The sequence below is a fragment of the Myotis myotis genome, unplaced genomic scaffold (assembly GCF_014108235.1).
Source record: "Myotis myotis isolate mMyoMyo1 unplaced genomic scaffold, mMyoMyo1.p scaffold_m19_p_2, whole genome shotgun sequence".
NCBI lineage: Eukaryota > Metazoa > Chordata > Mammalia > Chiroptera > Vespertilionidae > Myotis > Myotis myotis.
Window position 1 is genome coordinate 87,710,138 of NW_023416324.1, and position 24,298 is coordinate 87,734,435.

The 24,298-nt window shown below is 39.3% G+C and overlaps 1 protein-coding gene across 11 annotated transcripts in view; it reads left to right on the forward strand.

The window, feature by feature from the left end:
* Positions 1 to 526: 526 nt before the first annotated feature.
* The window catches only part of SLC35B3 (solute carrier family 35 member B3), a 32,824-nt gene continuing 9,052 nt past the window's right edge, over positions 527 to 24,298 (forward strand). Inside the window, exons 1-7 of one of the 11 annotated variants that reach the window (XM_036350886.1) lie at positions 1,972 to 3,246; positions 4,138 to 4,431; positions 7,162 to 7,283; positions 15,503 to 15,657; positions 16,989 to 17,096; positions 23,639 to 23,736; positions 23,865 to 23,917. In XM_036350886.1, the coding sequence (XP_036206779.1) occupies positions 3,127 to 3,246; positions 4,138 to 4,431; positions 7,162 to 7,283; positions 15,503 to 15,657; positions 16,989 to 17,096; positions 23,639 to 23,736; positions 23,865 to 23,885 (918 nt within the window). In that variant the 5' untranslated portion in view covers positions 1,972 to 3,126 and the 3' untranslated portion in view covers positions 23,886 to 23,917. Of the gene's footprint in view, positions 550 to 1,007; positions 1,120 to 1,189; positions 1,568 to 1,937; positions 3,247 to 4,137; positions 4,432 to 7,161; positions 7,284 to 15,502; positions 15,658 to 16,988; positions 17,097 to 23,638; positions 23,737 to 23,864; positions 23,918 to 24,298 lie in introns of those variants that run through there. The other 10 variants (XM_036350883.1, XM_036350881.1, XM_036350882.1 and 7 more) reach the window with 10 other exon arrangements.

Consider the following 24,298-nt stretch of genomic DNA (forward strand, 5'->3'; position numbering starts at 1 on the left):
GGATTGAATAAAAATGCCTGGCCACACCCACCACTTACAATGGAAGATATCTGTGTTACATCAACAGAAACCAAACACCCAATACAAAACACACATGCTCTTTCTGTAAAATGCCTGTGAGATTTTAAAAGCTTTACATAACTGACTGGATTCTAACATATATTAATCCAATTCATTCCTTCCTAGTTATACAGAGCATGCACTTAAAAATGTTCCAGCTCTGTCCTAGCATCTTTGCCTTCGGTATCATTTTAGTGTTAACTAAAATCCACTTATCACCTCTCCATCCCATCTTGGTTTGTCACATCATTACATCCCAGTAATTGTGGATGTAGCCCTAAACTCGAGGTAGATGTTTAGGAGTTTGATAGATGGTCAAGCTATGGAATCTGCATTCTGAGCCGTAAGTGACGCTGTCAAAGCAATGCCGGCAACACTTCTGTTGTGTTGCAAGGACCGGGTTGCGATAGCTCCAAGCTGAATTATAATGTCAGAGGCAACCCAAGTGTTACTTCAGTCCATTTACACCGGAAAGCAGGTGCAAGCCAGGTAAGAACAGGGAAGCCGAGAAAGGTACGTCGACTTCGCCTCATCTCATTAGGATCAAGTAGAGGAAAGAGGGAACCCCAGAGATTTCTAAATGCGGGTCATCTTTCTCCTCTTGGCCGCCTTCTCAAATTTCAGTGCAGGGCCCTTGACGTGAGGTCTCCTCCCGCTTGGGCGCCCACGGGGCTGGAGAAGCCAGGGAGTCCCAGGCCCCTGCTAGCAGGAGGCTGCAGAAGCTGAGGCTTGCACCCAGGAACAAGCGGAGCACACTTGCCCCCACTGGCGGTCGCCGCCCCTAGGCCATGTTTAGTGGGCACGGAGCGCTGTCCTCGCAAGGTAGGGCCCACCTCGGCTGCACGCTTCCCGCGCCCCGGAGGAGAGCGAGCATGCGCGAGAGGTAGCCGGGCGCTGCAGCCAGAGGCCAACCGGGAGGCGGGGCCGTGAGACTGCGCATGCGCGCCGAGACACATAGGCGGAAGTGGCGCGCGGGCGCCGGCACCGCGAGGACCTTTGCGTGGAGGCGGCAACCTGGCGGACAGTGCAAGATTAGTCCGAGAGGAGGAGAAGCCGGAGGTGATGGCGGCGGATGTGGGAGGGGGAGACGCTCGCCTGGCTGGCGCCGCCCAGTCTGGGGTCACCTGGAAGGCTCCGGAGGGGACGTGCCGCACGGGCCCTGCGTCCTATTTGGGACCCGACCGCCCCGCCCCCCTGGCCCCCCGAGAACCTCTCCTCATCCCTCAGGAACCTGCGGAGGAGGCTGAGGCTGGCGTGGAGAGCGCGGGTCACTTCCTCCTGTGCAGACCGGAAACCCGCTGTCACGGTTTCTCGGGAGGAGCGTTGCTCTTGGCCCCATTCCGCCCTCCCCCCTGCCTGGCCCCTGGATCGCAGGCCTGCGGCCACGCTCAGGGGCCCCTGGAGGAAGATCCACCCCCCGGGGTCCGAGCCCGCATCTTAGTTGGGAGCTTCTTCCGGTTCCGCGCCCAGGAGGGTGCCCCGCTGGCCTTTTGGTTTGCAGGGCAAGGTGATGGTTCTTACAGGTTATTAAGTGCGGGTCTTCAGCCTCCCCTGGAAGCTATGCCGGTCCTCCCGTCCCTGCAGCTCAGCTCTCTCCCCAGCCGTTTTATTTTTCTTTTAAATATGGAACGAAGGCAGGAAGATTTGGTGTGCTAAGAGGGTTTTGATTTTTTAGCGTTGGACATATTCAGGAGGATAGCAGATGTCGAGAATTGTTTGTTGGAAAAACTTTCTAAGAATTGAGGTAGTTTGTGACTTGGAAGAGAAAAAGATAGTAGCATTTGAAAATAATTTATATAAGTGTGTTTTATACTTAATATATATATGAAATTATACACACACACACACACACACACCCTACATTTAGCTTTATCGCTTGGAAAAGAAGAGTAACCTTCAAAAGGTACCACACGGTTTCTTAAACTTTGTACAGTGAGGTGTGTCCAAAGAATTGGATAGCATTTATTATTCTCTGTTTTATAATCATTCCCCATAGGTCATGATTACTATCTAGAAACCACTTAATCTAACTGTAACAGTAAGATCCTTTATCTGTAATAATGAGTGTGACAAAATACAGAATCAAGCTTACTTCAGGTTACTTACACTGAAATGGCATAATTTCCTCATATTTTACCCTTTTGTGGGAGACCTTTCAAAGGTTGGAAAAGACTGGATTAAGAAATTTACTGAAGTACTTTTGACTGCAGTAGGTCGTTGTAGATCAACATTATCACCAGTTACTTATAATTTTTTAAATTTACTATGTGCTAGAAATACTGCTTTTTTATTCGGTTTTAGCTGTTATTTGTGCTTTCAGGTAACTAAAATTAAATATCTGGGTTGCCTTTAGTAAGAGGCCTCAGGCAATGTGTTTTTTGTACTTAGTTTCAAGAGTTACTGTAAACTTATAAAGCAAAACAAAATGTCCACCATTTAGTTTGAAATGTTAACCAGTGTTAACTTTATGCTTGATTTTTTTTTTTCCTGCACCACAAGGACATTGGCCTAATTTCTTTAGATGTTGATTTGTAATGTCATTAATGTCTGAAATGGAAGGGATATGACAAACATTTAAGATTACAATTATTGGGTTTCAGAGCTCACAGGGAATTCCTTCATTAGTCACATGATCTGACCAATGGTGTTCTGATTAATAAAACTACATTCTAAATGCAAAGCTTTAAAAGGGAGGTTTTCTAATGCTGGTGCCTCAAGTAAGCAACAGAAGTGAATTTATCTTCATGTTCATTTTAGATGCTCTGTGGAAATTTTCAGTATGGATATTAATATTTTGGCACAAATGTCCAAGAAGTAACGTGCTACAGGGATTTATGCGTGTCTGGTATAGGTCTGTGGCTCATAAGATTGCCAGTAGGTGTGTTGAAGTGACAAAGTATTAGAAGAAGAATACAATTGATATAGAATACTATGCAAAACAGAGTTTATCCTTATCTTATTAATCATTAATTATTGTATTATTTTTCCATACCATCAACTGTAGACCTACTTTAGCCCCACCATGTATAAATCCAAAGAAAACCGACAGTCATCTATGGAGGCTTCATGATTTTTTTTTTTTTTTACAGGCTAACAAAAAATTGTGTGTTTCTCAGCTTTTTGAAATACCAAAGAGTTTTTTTTCCCAAAGACTTTTTTCTCTTGTTTTTAAACAGCTTTATTGAGGTATAATTGATATGTACTTAAAAACAACCTGCACATTTAATATATACAATTTGATGAATTTGGATATATGCATATGCCTGTGATACTATCACCGTAATCAAAGTAGTAAACATATCTATCACCTCCAAAAGTTTACTTCCCCTTCTGTGTGTTTATATGATTAAGAACGCTTGACGTGAGATCTACCCTTTTAACAAATGTTAAGTGCACAACACCTTGTTTTTAACTATAGGCACTATATTGTTAACAGATCTCTAGAATTTACTCATTTTGTTTAACTAAAACTTTACAACCATTGAACAACACCCCCCTAAAGACTTTTAAAATTATTTTCTCCAAAGAAAGAAAACTTTTTTTTTACCTAAGAGATGCTATTGCTAAAGTATATCCTCCTTTCTGTAGTTTCTGATAAATCTAGCTTTTTAAGTCACTTACAGTTGTTTGATTTTATTTTAAAATGTCATTAGCAACTATATTGTCTTAGTATATGAGAAGCATTAGTTGTTCTTTACTCTTCTGCAAATAAGAATTGACATTAATGTGAAGATGTCATGCATAAACTGTCATGGGCTTTAAAAATTATATTCTTCTACATATAAAAACATAAAGGTGTATTTACTTCTTTGATGAAATAAATATGAGATTACCTTTTGGAAATGAGAATGGTATATGTTTAATTTAATGACGTATTGGTCTTTATTAGGTGAAGATAAATTGGAGAGTCGACATGTTTTTGGTTGATTGGAAAATTGAATAGGGGAATTAATATATTAATATCCAGAGACTATGAGATTTATTTGTATAATTTTAAAGTGTGATTTGAAATATTATTTGGAGCATAGTACTTTATGATCCAAATGTTTTGCTTACATGGCCTATTTCCTTCTTTAGGACTTTGCTCAGCAAGCAAAAGAAAAACTGAATAAAGGAGAGGAAACCAACAAAGATACCTTTGGAAAATCTGAATGTGGCAAAATAAGAACAATGGATCTCAAGTTCAACAATTCCAGGAAATATATTTCTATAACTGTCCCGTCCAAAACCCAAACAATGTCACCACATATCAAGTCAATAGATGACATTGTAGTGCTTGGCATAAATCTTAGCAGATTTAACAAACTTACTCAATTTTTCATATGCGTTGCTGGAGTTTTTGTATTTTACCTCATTTATGGATATTTACAGGTAAAAATTAGTTATTTGTTTATGGTAATTATAACAAGTATGGTCAATAAGAGCAGTTAAGAGTTTTGTTCAAGATATTTTCCTTTATAAGGTACTGGTTTATTCACAAATTTGAAGTTTTCAGTATAGTAGTAGAAGAGGGCCTCTTAAAAGTAAATCTGTTTCAGCAGAGGTTACGGTTTCAGAATTCAGTATTTTAAGAGGGAAAGAGAGCAAAGACAATCTTAAGAAATTAAAAGTATGAAAAATTAAAATATTTAACAAAATATAGATAATGTATTTGTTTTTAAAAGTGAATAATTCAAGTATTGATTGGTTTCTGGAACACAATTCTCCATTAAAATTTAATGATAGCACAAAAGCTGTATTCCAGTTCATTCTTCATTCTTGGAGCTTAATAATAGCAGGTCAATTTTGAAAAAAGCTTATATAGATGTTTTATATTTTTCCAAGGGTATCTCTTTGATTCTGTGATCATTGAATGCTTTTGTTTTATTTTTTTGAAACACCTATTGTATTTTCATTCTTGTTAGTTTCTTTTTCTATTCTAACTTTGGCAGAACCTTATTTTTTTTTACCTGTGCCAAAATTTCTAACATTTCCACAGTTTGTCTCACATTTGCATTGTGTTATGGCATAGGTGTATACATTTAACCAGCAGTAAATTCCTGACTTTCAAAGACATGGGTTGGATGGGAGGATCTAGGCTAGTGTAAACAGAATTTTGAAATGGACTAATATTATTAATGGTCAGTTCATTAGTATTTTCAGCCATTACCAACTTTGCTTTTTATGCAACTCCCCAACATGAGAGAACCCTTTATAATTCAAGAAAAGGAGGGTGAAGTGTTTTTTTCAAACACAGATATTTCTGGTATGCTGTAGTATTACTCAGAGTGAGCTTAATCATTGTACTCTGACATTGTCTTAAAGATAAAATATAAATAAAGGTGATTTGTGACTATTCCTTAGCTTATAAAAATGCTATGAAGAGTATTAGTGTAAAACAAAAACATGAATTAAAATCTTAATTTTTATAATAACCGATTTTGCCACTACAAAATGCTATAAAAATTCAGATATCACAGTGAAGAACAATAAAAAATAGTAAATTTTATCAAATAAAAGCTAGAATTCTTGCTGAAACATTTTTTTAAAAAAAAAAAATATCATTCTTACCAAATAACTTGGGAGCAAAGTTAGTCATTGCAAAGGAAAATGAATTAGAAATTTACTGTACAAATTTCATTATATATTAATAATCAGAGACATTATAGCTAATGTGCAGTTTCTTTTAAAATTAGATAAATTGCTATAAATAAGTTTGTAACACCATTATCATTGTGAAATTGGCATTGCTACTAAATAACACAATTGCATATTAAAATAGTTTAAAGAAAATGTTTGGAGTTGTGTACTGAAGTTAGCTATATATTTATATAATCTGAATGCCAAAATACTTAATAAAGCTATTTTCATGTTTTATAGTTCATCAACCAGAAAAATCCTAAATACTTTGCAGACTTACTTAACATGAAATCTAAATTTGAGGAATTACGCTGTATCCTAAATGTACAAAGTCTAGTTCAGAGTCTGTTTAGAAGCTATGTTAAGTTTTTCTTTTAAAGAAAATTTATACATAAATCTTATCTTTTTAAAATTTATTTAAAATACAGTTGAAATGTATATTTGTGGGGGAAATCTGATATAGTAAAATAACTATTAGAACACCTCTTAATGACTTTTTAAGAATGTCTTTTAAAAAATTAATGCAAATAATACTTTATGGTACAACAGTATGTTTAGGCAAAATAACCATTTCCTCACAAGAAGTTTTATATAATCTGTGGCACAAGTATTCAAAAAATTAACATTAAATTGATTTGAGCCCTAACTGGTTTCGCTCAGTGGATAGAGCGTCAGCCTGTGGACTCAAGGGCCCCAGGTTTGATTCCGGTCAAGGGCATGTACCTGTTGCGGGCACATCCCCAGTAGGAGGTGTGCAAGAGGCAGCTGATCGATGTTTCTCTCTCATCAATGTTTCTAACTCTCTATCCCTCTCCCTTCCTCTCTGTAAAAAAAATCAATATATTAAAAATAAATAAATAAATAAATAAATAAATAAATAAATAAATTGATTTGAACTGATTATAGTTTTATAGAAAAACAGACCTGAGATAATAGACTTCTAATGAAATATGCTTTTTAAATAGTAAATGAGCTCTTGAATCAGGTATCTTTTTCACCTTGGGGGCAACTCTTCTAATTTTGGTCTTTTAAAAAAAGAGAGAAAGAAAAGGCCCTGGCTGGGGTAGCTCAGTTGGTTAGAGCATTGTCCCAATATGCCAAGGTTGTGGGTTTGATCCTTGGTGAGGATTTGGAGTCAGGTCAGCCAATCAGTGCATAAATAAGTGAAACAAGAAATCCATGTTCTCTGTTTCCCTTCTTCTCTCTCTCGCTGTAAAATCAATAAATTTAACAAGAGAAAGAGAGAAAAGCATACAATATTATTACTTCATTGCTATCCCTAACCCTTTTAATTTTTCTCCTGGTTTTCATACCTGTACATCTAGTGTCAGTTCTTTGGAAAGGCCTCCCAACTTCTCTAGTTATACCTCTGAGAAGTATCATGGTTTGAGTGTTTTTTAATAAATGTTGTGTTTATTGGAATTTATTGTAAGGAAATTGGTTGTTCTTTGAACTTAACAGTATTCATGTATCTTTTGACAGGAATTAATATTTTCAGTGGAGGGTTTTAAGCCCTATGGCTGGTACCTTACATTAGTACAGTTTGCATTTTACTCCATATTTGGCCTAATAGAACTTCAGATTATTCAAGACAAAAGAAGAAGGTATGTGGTTTGTTTTTATTTTTTGACAGTTAAGTTCACTAGTAGTAATTAAATTTTGTTTTTTAGGCATTACAGAGTGTAATACATGAAATAAATGTAATAAAACATCTAATACCCAAGCATTTTTAGCAGTTTAATCAACTTATTAAAAATATTAAATATGATATTTTCATTATACATTGAAAAACGTAATCTCTAAGTATAAGTTACCAAATAAAAAATATAATTTAGGCTCAACATGTACATATATTTTGAAATGAGAAAGTATTCATATGTACATGTGTGTTTTTATAAATCTCACTGACATAGGTGTGATTACTGAAAGATTTACAGTGCTACTACATCAAAGTGGTGAATTGAAATACCAATACCTGTTTTTGTAGTGGTTTTTAAAATGTATAGTTAGGTTTTGTTTTGTGAGATATATTTCACTTAACATTGTCATACTTGTAATGTCCAGTGGCTGAAATTGCATTCTTAGACATCAGAGAAATTTCATAATATTCCTTTTCATCAAAACCAAAGGAGCTTGTTTGACAGTATGGGTTGTTTGTTTGTTTGTTTGTTTGTTTTATTTTTGTTAATCCTCACCTGAGGATACTTTTCCATTGATTTTTAGGGAGAGTGGAAGAGAGAGGAAAAGACAGAGAGAAACATTGATGTGAGAGAAACACATCGATTGGTTGCCTCCTGCACGAGCCCCACCAGGGCCCGGGCCAGGGAGGAGCCTGCAACCAAGGTACGTGCCCTTAACCGGGAGCCCAGGACCCTTTGGTCCATAGGCCGATGCTCTATCCACTGAGCCAAACCAGCTAGGGCTGACAATATGTTTTAAATGGGCCATCTGTATTGTAGAAACATCTCCATATATTTTAATGGCATATAGAACAATATACAATAAAACCTTGCCTCTGATTATAATTAGAAGGTGGTAAGGAAATTGAATATGTTTTTGGTAAGTGTGGTTATTCTGACATATCAGAGCCTAATATGTAAATATTTCACATATATATTAGGCAGTTTAAAGTGTAATAAGGCGTTCTGATACTGTACTGGTATTTTGTCTTCATTGATAGAAGTGTTTAATCCTTCAGTAAGAATATAAGATTTTCACAGCTTTTTTCTTTCATAAATGTTTTGAATGTTTGTATGGAGATAACTATAAAATTTTAAATATTTTAATTTGTATCTTCAGTATTTCTTCATGGGTCTAATTTTACCTCTCAATCTCTCTATATTGCCAATAAATTATTATAGCAGTGATATTAAAAATGTTTGAATGAGGATATCTTCTTCACTGTTTTCATGCTCTGAAACTCTGTAAGATTTAGCCATAGGTGATAGAATAGAAAATAATTAAATATATATGTCAAGACTAATACATAAGGAACCCTCATGATTCATTACCTATTGCAAACTGCTGGACTTCTGTTGTTTCTAAAGTAAAAGAATCTAATACTGTCTCTATTAAATGAAAAATGACAAAGGAACTGCATCTCCTCAATGTTAAATTTTAAAAAGGTACATCTCCTTCTCAGCTACCCAAATGAGATGGAGAGTGAGCCCGAAGCCATGTTTATCCCAACCATTAAACCACATGATCATACATATTTAAAGGTAACATCATTTGTTTGATTTAAAGAAAGTGAAGGGATTTGATAGTAGATGTATAAGAAATACAATTATGAATTGAAACCTTATTATTCTACAGCCCTTAAAAAACTTTTTATAAAATGTCTTTGGAGGTCTGTTACAGTGAAAGTACGCCTAATCTGATCTTTCTGAATTCATTTCTGAGAATAATTCATCTCTGAATTTATTTAACACGTTAAGCACCATGTCAGTCACCAACACTATACTTTCCATCCAAACCACGTCAGTCACTGTTGACTGACAATATACAGTTTAAAAAAGTATATTCTTCTATTAATTTTAAATAATTTGGAGATCTTAAAAGATCTTAAATATTACTTGTTACCAAAAAAAATTTTAATGAATATTATTAAAACACGGTATACACAAAAATGGCTGTCCTGTGCAGGTTTCACAGAATGTTATAACTTGTTTTGTCAACTTTCTGGCAATATCTAATCCAAATCATGCTGCATTATCTTCGTAGCATTTTTTACAATATCTTCGAACTTTAGACACTCTTCCAGTTTTTTGTTGCAGTTTGTGACGAGATATTTGAGGTATATTTACAGTACTGCTACTTGGAATTTCTTCATCCCGACAATTTGTTAGATGGACAGCTAATTTCTTCTGAAATTCTGTGATACTCATATACTTCTTGCTAATATTTTTAAATAAGATATGAGCATTGAGAACAGCATTATTTAGTAGGAGCTCAAAGGCTAGCTTTTTATAACTGCTGGGGTCTGACCCCAGCAGGTCCAGGGGTCCCCAAAGGTGTGGACGGAATCAGCGAAGAAGGAAGGACACGGAGACAGTGTTCAGTTGATCAGCAGCCCGAGTGTGGGGGTTCTCAATTGAGGGTGCTTACCTAGGGGAATCCTGTTCCAGGGGTTCCCAAAGGTGTGGACGGAGTCGGCAAAGACTATCCACCCTCTTCCTACGGTGGAGTCCGATCCGTCCCGATTGTGGGGCAAAGACTATCCACCCTCTTCCTGCGGTGGAGTCCTATCCGTCCCGAGTGCGGGGCGCTTACCTGGGGGTCCCTGTTCGGGCGCCATATGCGGGGGTCCCACCCCAGCAGGTCCAGGGTTCCCCAATAGTGTGGATGGAGTCGGCGAAGAAGGAATGACACGGAGACAGCGTTCAGTTGATCAGCAGCCTAGCCAGGATCTCCAGCGAAGTTCTGGTTAGGATCTCCAGCCAGGTTCTGTGTCCATGTTCTGTAGCCATGTTCCCTCGCTAGGTTCTCCAGCCAGGTTCAGTCACCAGGTTCTAGTCAGGTTCTCTTGCCAATTTCTGTAGTCAGGTTCAGTCCAGGATCTTTTGCCATGTTCTCTCCAGCAAAGTTCTTCTGTCTCTAGGTCCTGTGTAGGTTCTGTCTTCTAAGTTCTGACTTCTAAGTTCTGTGTGTAGGTTCTGTCTTCTAAGTTCTGTGTTCTAAGTTCTGTGTTCTAAATTCTGTGTTCTAAGTTCTGTGTTCTAAGTTCTGTGTCTTGCTGTCTTATTACATCTGTATTTATACCAGTTGATTCAATCCTATCAATCTCTATTACAAAGGTTAGGGCGTTTCTTATCTCCATTCCAGGGAGTAAAGATTATGTAGCTTAAGCATGATTGTTCATAGTTAAAGTGATTAATTACCCGCCTGGCACTTAGTTAAGAGGTTTTATTCCCTCCCTAACTTCAGGGGAAAATCCCTACCTGGGGAAACACCCTTTCTCAGAGACCTTGGTTAAAACACATAGTGCCAAGAAGGTGAGCAAACAAATTAAGAACAGTATGCCATATATGCCAGGTCCCTTGAAACAGCAAGCAGGGACAGGCTCCCGACAAATTCCCCCTTTTTTATTTTTTAAAAGCCAGGCATTAAAAAGAAAAACCCCAAATGCTCTCTTGTATCCATTTTAAGAGTAGGATTGGCGCTTTCCGCTATTACCTGAGTCCTGATCTATCACCCCAGGGAGAGCTTGCCAATCCTGCACTTTCCCGGGGTGGAAAGGCTGCAGTGGGGTTAAGGATGAGGCTCCTTGGGTCTACCTCCTCCCATGCCTTTACATTTACCTTTCCTTCCTCAGAAAAGCATGGACATACTTCTTGTATAAAACATTCGGTCTGACTGGGAGTAACCTTAGTTCCTCTGCTAGCAAGCATATGTGTTAAAAGATCAATACAGAGTCTTTTTTCTTTAGACTCAGTATGGCACATCTTCTTAATCTAAAGATCAATACAGAGTCTTCTTTCTTTGGACTCAGTATGGCACATCTTCTCAATCTAAGTTCTGTACTATCCACCTTTTTACCCTACTTATCCTCTATAGGGGGGGGGGTCTGCAGTACCCTGGTGGAGTCCTATCCGTCCCGAGTGTGGGGTTCTCAATGGGGGGGTGGGCTTACCTAGGGGAATCCTGTTCCAGGGGTTCCCAAAGGTGTGGACGGAGTCGGCGAAGACTATCCACCCTCTTCCTACAGTGGAGTCCTATCCATCCCGAGAGTGGGGCTTACCTAGGGGTCTCTGTTCGGGCGCCAGATGCTGGGGTCCAACCCCAGCGGGTCCAGGGGTCCCCAAAGGTGTGGACGGAGTCGGCGAAGAAGGAAGGACACGGAGACAGTGTTCAGTTGATCAGCAGCCTAGCCAGGATCTCTAGCCAGGATCTCCAGCCAAGTTCTGGTCTGGATCTCCAGCGAAGTTCTGCTTTGGATCTCCTGCCAGGGTCTGTGTCCATGTTCTCTTGCTAGGTTCTCCAGGTTCTCCAGCCAGGTTCTGTAGCCATGTTCCCTCACTAGGTTCTCCAGCCAGGCTCTGTCCAGGTTCTCCAGCCAGGTTCAGTCACCAGGTTCTAGTCAGGTTCTCTTGCCGATTTCTGTAGTCGGGTTCAGTCCAGGATCTTTTGCCATGTTCTCTCCAGCGAAGTTCTTCTGTCTCTAGAGAACGTTCTGTGTAGGTTCTGTGCCTCCTGGTTCTGTCTTCTTCTCGTTCTGTCTTCTTACATCTGTATTTATACCAGTTGATTCCAATCCTATCAATCTCTATTCCAAAGGTTAGGGTGTTTCTTATCTCCATTCCAGGGAGTAAAGATTATGTAGCTTAAGCATGATTGTTCGTAGTTAAAGTGATTAATTACCCGCCTGGCACTTAGTTAAGAGGTTTTATTCCCTCCCTAACTTCAGGGGAAAATCCCTACCTGGGGAAACAACCTTTCTCAGAGACCTTGGTTAAAACACATAGTGCCAAGAAGGTGTTTTTTGTTGCAGTTTGTGACAAGATATTTGAGGTATATTTACAGTACTGCTACTTGGAATTTCTTCATCCCGACAATTTGTTAGATGGACAGCTAATTTCTTCTGAAATTCTGTGATACTCATATACTTCTTGCTAATATTTTTAAATAAGATATGAGCATTGAGAACAGCATTATTTAGTAGGAGCTCAAAGGCTAGCTTTTTATAACATTTCATGGGTGTTCGTAATTTGATAAATACATCAACTGCTGCTTTTCCTGCATTATAATCCACAACAATTTTTGGTTTCAAGTCGTGACCTGATCTAGTTTCAACATTCACCATCTCTGACATATGTTTTATTGAAAGAAGTAAGATGTTCTGCTTATCTTTCCATTTTAAACTGGTTATTCCTCTTTGTTCTCTTTTGCTATAATTTTCCCCTGTTTTAATTTCTTTGATGTTACTTCATGAGGATTTCCCCGTCAATCTGAACGTAATGTTCCTACTAAATGAGTATTATTATCTAGTAATTTATATGGTAAATCTAAACTCGTGTACCACTTGTCTGTGTACAACGTGTGTCCCTTATTGAATACATCTCTACAGAGAGACATTACAACATTAGTTGGTGTCGTATTTTCTTTTTCTAAACTTTTCCCTGCATATACATGAAAAGCATATGTATACCCAGATCTGCAGTACAACTTAAATAACTTAATACCATATTTGTGTCATTTTTGTTTTAAATATTGCCTAAATATTATGCGGCCACGAAATGGTATCAAAGATTCATCGGTACATATAGCTTCAGATGAATCATACTATTTTTTGAAATTTATTTCCATGTTATCTATTAGTTGTTTTATTTTGCATAAATGATTGGAAACATCTGTCTCCCTATCGTCTGAAAAATGCAGCATTCGTAATATTTCAAATCTATTTCTTGACATTTTTTTCGGGAAAGTTTGCATATATGCAGGATCACGGGACCAATATACATGTAAAGATGGTAGTCTTACTAGTCCCATCCATAGAATCACCCCAAAAAATCTTTTCACTTCATTTTTGTTTGTCACAGTCCACCTACACAAACGCTGCGAGTTTTCAACCCCTAGTTTTTGCGACGCATATAAAGTTTGGCGACATCCTCAAACAATTCATTAGGCACAAACAGTCCATAAGAATTGTCTACTGTTGCACATGACTTTACATTCAAGTCTTCAACCCTAAAGCCAGACAGATTGGTGAAAGCATAATTCTTGGTTGATTACCTCTCAGATCATGCCATTCTTCAAAATCCTCATCCTCATCCTCTGATGACAAAAAACGACTCTATGACGTTTTTTAGGAAAACTAATTTCATTTGAATCGCTTTCACATGCTTCTTCTACAGTCATTGTCACTGTTATGGATAAAGAAAAAATTTTTAAACTGCACTGGAACACAAACCACAGACAACTGACTGAAGAGAAAGCATTTCTAAAAGAATACAGAGTACAGATTGCGATAAATACAAGAAATAAATCTGAAAATATAGGTGCAGTCTTATCGAACCTTACACAGATCTCCGGCCGCCAGCGTATCAGTGAAATCGGATATCGCAGGCTAAATGGAAAGGAAGACAAAACAGGCGTGGCGCTTAACGTGTTAAGTGGCACTGCTCTATAGACCTTTGCTTAGTTTTTGTCTTTATTTTTATGAATACCAGTGTACTTGAAAGAATAGAGGATTTGGAGTCAGAAAACAGGGCTTTGAGTCTTGCACTGCCTCTAATCAGCTCTGTCAAGAGCTTGGGGAAGTTTCTTAACTTTTCTCTGTTGCATTTTGAGAATCAAATGTGGTACATGTGTGGTGAAGCACATGGTACAGTATAATACCCTAAATATACCACTTGTTATTTTACAACAAAGATTACCTTGTAACTTTATTACTTTAAGTTACAATTTTCCCACCATATCTAAGGAAGTATACAATTAGGATGTTAAATAAAAACAGAAACAAGGAGAATCCCACAGGCAAGATGATGAACTCAAATTTCCTCATTTACCAATGAGAAAACAGACCTACAGGAGTGCTGGGATTTTCATGAGTTCATATAGCAAGTTGCTCTCAGAATTGGGCCTTTTGAATTTAGGTTTTTTGAGTTTCAGGCTGGGTTTTTTTTTTCTACCTGTTCTATGCTGCTTTTCTAATCATTCCTTGTGATTTTTCTGGCTGGAATCTTTTATTTTCTGGCCATTGTTTGACTAACGTGATGTCTATCCTTACCGAGAGAAGCAGAGCTGTCCTGCTTCCCTGATGGTATGCACTGGGGATTAAACCCCACGAACAGAGTAAAAATCAGTGTTCATGTACACTGATGCATATGGGCATGCCAAATTATTTCCATGTGACTTTAAATGTTGACCACTGTATTAGTAGTTAAGTAGGAAAAGGCCTCAAAATTGAAATGTAAGTGGAAATGGTGCATTCTAATTGAATTTCTCCAGTAAATTATTTTGCCTTACATCTAGCCATATTAAAATATGAAAGAATTTTGTTCCCTTGATTTAAACATGAACACAAATCCCAAAATAGAAACTAGATCTAAGGAGGCAGCATAATGTAATTATGTGAACAGTGCTTCCTGTGTTAGTCACACCAATGTACAAGAGTATTATTTTAGACCATTAAATATCTACTCAAAGTGAGCATATGCTCACAGTGATAGCTCAAAATTCTGAAGATGCCAAATTAAGAATTTTCTTTAGAAAATCCAAATAGAACTCAAAGTAGAAGATTTGGGATCATAACAAGAGAGATTCCTCATCAGAAAGTTGGTGGTTTTAACATTTTACAGAATACAGACAGAAATAAATCATAAGTTATTATAGTAATAAGTAGTATGTCCAGAGTTTTAAACATGTAATTTTTCTAGAGAAATTCTGCTCGGGTTACTCTAGCAGAATGGGTGGATGTACTTTTCCTAATGCTAGATGGAAACATTAAAAAACAACAATTTAGAAGTTATAAATTAATTAAGGTGCCTTTTACCATTATAAAGGCCCAAATTTATTGTTTTTTCTAAATTTAGTCAAGATAGTTTTTATACCTTATACCTACAGTAAGAATGTAAGTGGCTCTGTAATATACCACTTTTTCACACAGTTGGGAGTTCTCAATTAAGATTGATTGAATAAGGGTGAATCATTATTTTTAGTGATATTCTTTTATATAATAAACAATGCTATAACTTAACCAATATTTCTAAAAATACTAAACAGAAATAAAAAGAGTAAGTAGACATTTACACATTGTAAAGACATTATCTAACAAGTATGAATTGGATCCCAAAATGAAGATTTTAAAAATTGTCTTTTACAGAATACCAGGAAAAACCTACATGATAATAGCTTTTCTTACTGTGGGTACTATGGGGTTATCAAATACTTCTTTGGGCTACCTGAATTATCCGACCCAAGTCATCTTCAAGTGCTGCAAGTTGATTCCTGTAATGCTAGGAGGAGTTTTTATTCAAGGTATAGTAATGATGTATTTTCATCCTGTTGGAAACTTGTAGGCTATGTTATAGCATCTAGCATTAGGAAAAATATTAAACTTTGGTCAATTTAATGAACATTCTAGATATTACAACAATTCTGAGTGATATCACAAAATAAGGTATTATAAAAATACTAAAACTTGTGATCTACTTTAGTATCTGAAATCAATAATTTGGACTCAGAATAAAAGTAGTGTTTTGTTTTATTCTTTTAGTCTGGAGTCTGCTTACATTTCAAGAAATACTATATTCACATATTAAAAGTATAGCTCAGAAGCACCTAAGTACCTGGAAAGCTCCTTTTTTCAGTTCTTCCAGTCCTGTACTCTTCAGGGCTCTGTCTCTACCTCCTTATACAAATGGGCTGTTCTCATGTTGAAGTAAAGCTTAAATGAAGCAGAACTGCTGTTTTACCAATTCTGCTGGCTTCTTGATTTCCTAGAGCCCCAATCAAGTTACAAGCTCTTTGGAAATAGCAGTAAAAAAGGAGGCAATCAAAGCAAGAAGCAGCAGAACAAGTTGTTCATATCACTGTCATGAGGAATGCTCATGTGTTGATAATCAAGTGTTTCCGTATCACTAAGTGTTTCTGTATCACCAACATCCTTATACAACCTGACTTCATTTTATCCATTAGATGTCTTCCCAAAAATCCCTTTTAATGAAAGCATGTCTGTCAACTACTTTGCATATAATTTCAGGATAACTATTCACACAGGAAAAAACAATGATCTCAGTCCCTATTAAAAACCACATTTAATGCGATAACTAACTGAGCATGTATGATATTTCCTTACGTTCCTTCCAAGAAGTTACAACATGGTTTTGTTATTTAAATGTGACTATATTAAAATAAGTTAATACTCGCTAACCTATTAGTTATTTGATTATGGTATTTGTAAATTTAACAGTTATATAGCCTGAATATTATATATAGCCTGGTTATTCTGTAAATTTGTAAACTAGAAGAAAATTCATAGCTGTATATTATACATAAGGAAAAGGAGGCATTAATTTTCATAAACTTTTTAAATGTTCATATTAAGTTCCATAAGCTTTTTAAATGTTCATATTTACTCACTACCATAACAGATAATATAGACTTTCATATCTAAAACATCAGTGCTTGCTGATCATTTAATTTTCAGAAGATCTGTGACTATCTCATGCCTTGACCTCAGTGTTCTTCATATATTTTTGACATTAGATATAAAAAGACTCCTGACCTCCTTGGTTAAACACATAGATCTAAAACTATGCTGAGTGAGTCTTTCCATTCTGAGGTTGACTTACATTTCTATCACACAGGCAAGCGTTACAATGTTGCAGATGTGTCTGCTGCGGTGTGTATGAGCCTTGGCCTGATATGGTTTACACTTGCTGACAGCACAATTGCACCCAATTTCAACCTAACAGGTAAGGAATTTTTTTGTCTTCCTAGATTTTGTAGGCAGTTCGGTTTACAGTAAGAATTTTTACAACTTCGTAAGGATTTTAAATGATGGTGTGACATCTATAAGTCTCATACCTAACATAAAGCTTTCAGACTTTCCAAATAAGATGTAGTAAAAATATTACAACTCTGGAAATATAGCAATTGTTTTTAGTACAAATGTATTCTGATGTGACAGAAAGTTGTTTGCTCAATAAAAATTTTCTGTTATCAAGTACAGTACATGGTAGACCGATTTCTTATGGCTGAATTGGAAATACACACATGAATTATAGGGGAATTACAGTAATTTTTTTATTCTCATTTTTTTAAGTTGAAACTTACACATTTATTTGTCACTGTTTTAGCTAAAGAGGGAAGTGTATGCTGTGCTTAAGTATTAATCTGGGTGATATAAATATGATCATAACCTTAACATGCTTAAAGTTTCCACAGTAGTGTGCCATGTGGAATTTTGTAAATTAATTTTAGATTTTTTTTCATGAGCAGAATAGGTATTATAATATGTTTGGAAATAAATAAGAATAAAAAAATGTTAGAATCTTGTTTCCATTCTAACGATTTTATGGAGAAACTGTTTATATATACTTATTGTCATTCTTAACTATTTAGTTTTACTTATAAAATTATTTTAGTATCATCCCATTTCCCCATCTCCTAACCTGATAAAAATTGTATTTAAAATATCTAAGTCTTCCAAGAAACTCTGAGAGAACAGAAAAAAAATGTATATTACATATATATTACATATAGTACAAAGTATAGTAAGTATAATTATTTATGAGGAAAAAGTATTACATAATGAAGAAAGTAATTTACATCAGCTTCATTATTCTTACCTGTTGTTAGTCAACCTTTCTTACTAATCTGTTTAATCAGGCTAAGTTAAGGGATTTAAATTTAACCAGTTCAGCTTCTTAGAGCTGTCAGTTAAGAACCAGAAGTAGAGCCTCTTATATCTGTTCTGTCACCTTGGATCATTCTGTGCAAGTGGTCCTTACTTCAATGAGTTTTACTCAAAGAAAACTTACTGTTGCAGGTGTTTCTCACGTGGTTTAGATTTTTCAGAAACACTTCATTTTCATATCTGCAAATCTAAAAGGAAGAGTATATTTGAAAACTGAGAAAATTGACTCTTACTTGAGGAAAAGGCAGTTTTAGACAAGGCACAGAACTTGCTATCAGTGACATGCCTTCACATTCTGGTCTGTTCACTTAGAAATATAACCATGGCTAAAGTGCCACCTCCCTTTGCGCTTTTCTTATCCAGAGGTAATGGTGATAGTGTGCCTCACACGCAGGTGGTGAGAGGACAGAATGAGATGATGAAGTAATGGGTGTGAGAGTACGTACCCTTGGTGGGATGGGATGATGGTGGTGATGATAATTATGGAAAGAGGTGGTCTGTAACTTCTCACTATAACTGAAGTGCTAATTCTGTCTGAGTTACATAGAAATACTTGTTAAGAGAATTAGAACCTAACCCTATTTTATAATCTACTAGAGGCCCAGTGCACGAAATTCATGCATGGGTAGGATCCCTAGTCCTGGCCAGAGATCAGGGCCAATCTGTGGGGCGACCGGCAGGGCGATCGGGGGCACCCGCCTTGGCTGGCCTGGTGCCGCCCGCTTGCCGGCCTTGCCCCTTGCCACCGCCACCGCCAATCACCTTCCTCTGCGGGGCGACCAGGGGATCCCCGCTGGCACACACCTTGGCTGGCCTGAGGCCTACAGGCTGGGGGCAGCTCCTGCATTGAGCATCTGCTCCCTGATGGTCAGTACACATTATAGTGACCGGTCTTTCCACCGTTCATTTCTCAGTTCAGAAGATTTGCATATTAGGCTTTTATTATATAGGACTAGAGGCCCGGTGCACAAAAATTTGTGCACTCGGGGGGGGGGGGGGAAGGGAGGTCCCTCAGCCTGGCCTGTGCCCTCTCGCAGTCTGGGACCCCTCGGGAGATAACGACCTGCTGGCTTAGGCCCGCTCCCGGGTGGCAGAGGGCAGGCCTAATCCCTAGGTGCAGCCCCTGGTGGGGCTTAGAGCAGGGCTGATTGGGGAGTTGAGGCACCGCCCCCTGTCATGCACAGAGCAGGGTGGATTGGGAGGTTGCGATGCCACCCTCAGTCATGCTCAGAGTAGGGCCGATTGGGGGATTGGGGCACCGCCCCCTGTCACACTCAAGGCAGGTTCGATGGGCAGGTTGCGGCGCCACGCCCTGTCACTCACAGAGCAGGGCCAATCAGGGGGTTGGGGCGCTGCCCCCTGTCACGCACAGAGCAGGGCCCATCAGGGGGTTGGGGAGCTCCCCCCTGTCACTCACAGAGTAGGGCCGGATCAGGGGGTTGGGGCGCCGCACCCTGTCACACTCAGGGCAGGGTCGATGGGGAGGTTATGGCTCTACCGCGTCACACACAGAGCAGGGCCCGTGGGGGGCGGTTGGGGCGTCGCCCTCTATTACCCACAGAGCAGGGCCGATCAGGGGGTTGGGGCGCCGCTGCCACTCTCACACTCAGGGCAGGGCCGATGGGGAGGTTATGGCTCTACCCCATCACACACAGAGCAGGGCCCGTGGCGGGGAGGGGTTGGGGCGCCGCACCCTGTCACACACAGAGCAGGGCCGATCAGGGGGTTGGGGCGCCCCACCCTTTCACACGCAGAGCAGGGCCGATCAGGGGGTTGGGGCACCTCAGCCTGTCACACACAGAGCCGCAGGGCAATCAGGGGGTTGGGAGCTCCCTCCATCAGGCACAGAGCAGGGTTGATCAGGGGGTTGGGATGTCTTCCCCTGTCATGAACAGAGCAGGGTGGATAGGGAGGTTGTGGCCCCGCCCCCTGTCACACACAGAGCCGCAGGACAATCAGGGGGTTTGGGCGCTGCCCCCTGTCATGCTGATCCCAGTGCTGGGAGGCATATTACCCTTTTACTATATAGGATAGAGGCCTGGTGCACGGGTGGGGGCCGGCTGGTTTACCCTGAAGGGTGTCCTGGATCAGGGTGGGGGTCCCCACTGGGGTGCCTGGCCAGCCTAGATGAGGGGATTATGGCTGTTTGCAGCTGGTCACACACCCTTCAGGTTGGGGGTCCCCACTGGGGTGCCTGGCCAGTCTGGGTGAGGGGCTGAGGGCTGTTTTCAGGCTGGCGGGTGACTGAAGCTCCCAACCGCTCCTTTTTTTTTATTCTGGGCCAGCTTTAGCTCTGAGGCCTTGGCTGCTGAAAGCAGGTTTCTGGCCTTTGTTTACCTTCTGTATTTGAAACAATGTTGCGATCCTGCTGGCTGAAGCCCCACGACTAAAGCAGGTTTCTGGGGTTTTGTTTAGCTTCTGTATTTGTAACATAATTGCTTAGAGTTGCAGCTCAGAGGCCGGCAGCGGCAGGCGGGGAACGTTGGAGTCCTCCGTCACTGAAGCAAGCAAGCCTCATGTTCGTTTTAAGCTGCCTGGCTGCTGGCTGCCATCTTGGCTGGCAGTTAATTTGCATATCGCCCTGATTAGCCAATGGGAAGGGTAGCGGATGTACGGCTAATTCCATGTTTCTCTTATATTAGATAGGATAATAATAAAAGTGTAATATGCAAATCAACCAGACAACCAAACAGAAGAACCACCATCCGGAGAACCTTCCGGACGACCAAGCTATGACACCCATTGGCACCAGGCCAGCCAAGGCAGGTGCAGTGCCATTGGTTGGGGAGTCTCGCCATCGCCCCACGATTGCCCCGCAGGGGGAGGCCCAGGCCACCCTCTGCGGGGTGATTGATGCGGGGCTCCATGATCAATCGCACCAAAGAAGGAAACCTCATCCACCCTCTGTGTGGCGTTCGGTCGCAGAGCCCTGGCTGGGTGGGAAGGGCTTCCCTCTGCTGGGCGATCAATCGTGGAGCCCTGTGATCGATCACCTCAAAGAGGGAGGCCCAAGCTACCAGGCCGGCAGCACTGCAGCAGGTAGGCGGGGCCTCCCTCTGTGCAGCGATCCATCTGGGCGCCCCACAATCGATTGCCCCACAGAGGGAGGCCCAGGCCACCAGCCAGCAATCCTGTGGCGAGTGTGTGGGGCCAGCCATCGATCGCCCTGCAGAGGGAGGTCCAGGCTAGTCAAGTGATCGCACCTCACGCCTATGCTCGCAGAGGGAGGTGACCGGTGGTGGCGGAGGGAGGGGCAGCACCACACAGATGGCAAGCAGTGGCAGCAGCGGGGGCAGGGCCAGCTGCCGGCAGCCCGGGGAAGGAAAGCCCCGATAGGCCCTGATCACCGGCCAGGCCTAGGCACCCCACCTGAGGGGTCCCAAATTGCTAGAGGATGCAGGCCGGGCTGAGGGACACTACCTCCCTTCCCCCCCACCCCTTCACGAATTTCATGCACTGGGCCTCTAGTTAATAATAGTTGAGCATTTATCATAATCCCTGATCTATAAAAGTATATTATCTAAAGGAGATTAATTAACTACTAAAATGGTTAAGATAGACATAAATAAAACTTTGAATGTATAAAGGGGTATATCAGACTTACTTATTCCATAAATATCCACCTTTAGGATGCAATTCAGGTATTTTCTTTTTATTTATTTTTTAATTTATCTTTGTTGTTGGAAGTGTTACAGATGTCTCCCTTTTTCCCCATTGACACCTTCTAGCCCCCTCCTCCTGCCCCCATAAATCAAGTATTTTCATAAAATTTTTTCAGCTTTTTATAATGGCCAGTGAGGCTCTGTTGGTTGGGCATTGTCCTGTGCACCGAAAACTTGCCAATTCGATTCCCAGTAGGAGGCATGTAGGAGGCAGCCCATTGATACTCCTCTCTCACATCAATGTTTTTCTCTCTTTCTCTCCCTCTCTAAAAAAAACACACACACACAAAAACAATAAAAAATCTTTTTTTAAAAAAGTACTTCATGTTGTTTCCATTGTTCAGAACACTTTTGAGATGTCTTTTAGGAACTAGGCCATGTTTTCAGGATCTTCAATAATACCATGTTTTTTTCTTTTGAGGGTAGATTTGATATTTGAAACAAGAAAAAGCATTTAGAATCAAGTTTGATGAATAAAAATGCATGGATAGGTAAAATACCTAAGTTAAGTTATAAAAAGCCAAATTGAAGAATAAGTATGAAAACTTGAAAAGTCTCAGTTATAAGTGCATATCCTTAAATTTCATCAGACTCACAATTGTAACCAAGGCTGCTCTTTATTCTTTCTGTAAAGGACCGTGCCTGGTGACCAGTATCTAAACACTTGCAGATTAGAGCCTGCTTCTCCAGAGACACTCACGTTTGTATGAGTGTGTTGATTTCTGGATTTGTTTATGCCATTTAGGCCTGTTATTAAAATTATGAAATAATTAAATATTTACTTGAATTATTCAAAACTGAGTGTGGCTCAGTGTTTAGAGCTTTGGCCTTTGCACCAAGGGGTATTGGGTTCGATTCCCAGTCAAGAGCATGTACCTGGGTTGCAGGTTCAATCACTGGCCCTGGTTGGAGTGTGTGCAGGAAGCAGCCAATCTATGTGTCTCTCTCACTTTGATATCTCTCTCTCTCTCTCTCTCTCTCTCTCTCTCTCTCTCTCTCTCTCTCCCTCCCTTCCTCCCTTCCACTCATTCTAAAAACCAATGGAAAAAATATCCTCAGGTGAGGATTAACAACAGTGGAAAAAACAGTTGAGTTTGAAGAAAGAATTGTTTCTGTAAAAACTAAGTTAATTGAAACAATTTGGTTGACAAGTTAATAAAATCAGTGTTGAATTACATTTGGATGGAATAACTATAAAAATTGGGGATATCATATAAATATGAAAGGATTCTGCACCCTAATTGTTTCAGAAGTTCCTGAGTTTTTGGTGTACTTTTTTAAATTCCAGGGTTCATGATAATTTATAGATAGATTGATTGATTGATAGATAGACAGACAGACAGACAGACAGATAGATAGATAGATAGATAGATAGATAGATAGATAGATAGATACTTTTTAACCAGAACAACTTGGAAATCATAGAGAGTTGTTTTATGAGTGTGGTTTAAACAAAAGAGAAAGTGCAGAATTTTAGTACCTCTATTGAAAGAAAAGGCCTTCACAACTGTATGCATGTTTGTGTTTTAAATTAAACATTTTAATAATTTTATTTTTTAATGATTTCCCTCTCCATCTGACTAACCACCAATCCCAGTAAATGTAGGAATTTCTTCTATATTTATTTAATACAGTATACCTTTCAAACATAAAATCTAGTTTAAACACAGAACTATTATTTGACAGGAGAGTGAAGCATAGTAATGGTGATAGCATTAATGCAGTTTCTTAGTGTTAGCTACTTTTTTTTATTAACATCACCTATGTGGCTTATGTGCCTGTTACAACTGGTTGTGGATAAAAATGCTCAGCTTTATGAAACAAATGTGAATAAGATCTGCTTTTATTTTTTAGCCCAATTGCATCTCTGAAAACTCTTGATTCTCATTCATATGTTTAAATAAGGAGGTTGTGTTTTTCTTGTGCCTTCCTGAAGGTGTGATCCTTATTTCCCTGGCACTATGTGCTGATGCTGTTATTGGAAATGTTCAAGAGAAGGCTATGAAACTGCATAACGCCTCTAACTCAGAAATGGTAAATATTCTAGTGTTTTTTTTCTTCACAACACACAGACTAAAAATGGTGATATATTTAACTTTATGAAATAGTTATGGTATTGAATACTGGCGTTGCATTTTAAAACTAGTTTATCGTTTTCCTAGCTGGTTTGGCTCAGTGAATAGAACATCGGCCTTCAGGTTTAATTCTGGTGAAGGGCACATGCCTGGGTTGCAGCCTCCATCCCCAATAGGGGGCTTGCAGGAGACGGCCAATCAATGACTCTCTCTCATCATTGATGTTTCTATCTCTCACTCTCCCTTCTTCTCTGAAATCAATAAAAATATATTGTTTTAAAAACCAAAAAACTAGTTTATCATTATTTTCATAAAAGTAATGCATTCAAACATAGGAAGGTAAAAAAATAAAAATGCTACTACCACTGCTAATAGCTAATGGTATGGTATTTGATAAATTTTTCCTCAATGATTTATACTTTTTACATATTAAAAAGATCCTTTGATACATAATTTTTCTCCTATCTTTGTATTTGGTATTATTTTCCATTTAGAAGTTTGTAATTTTTATGTGGTCAGGT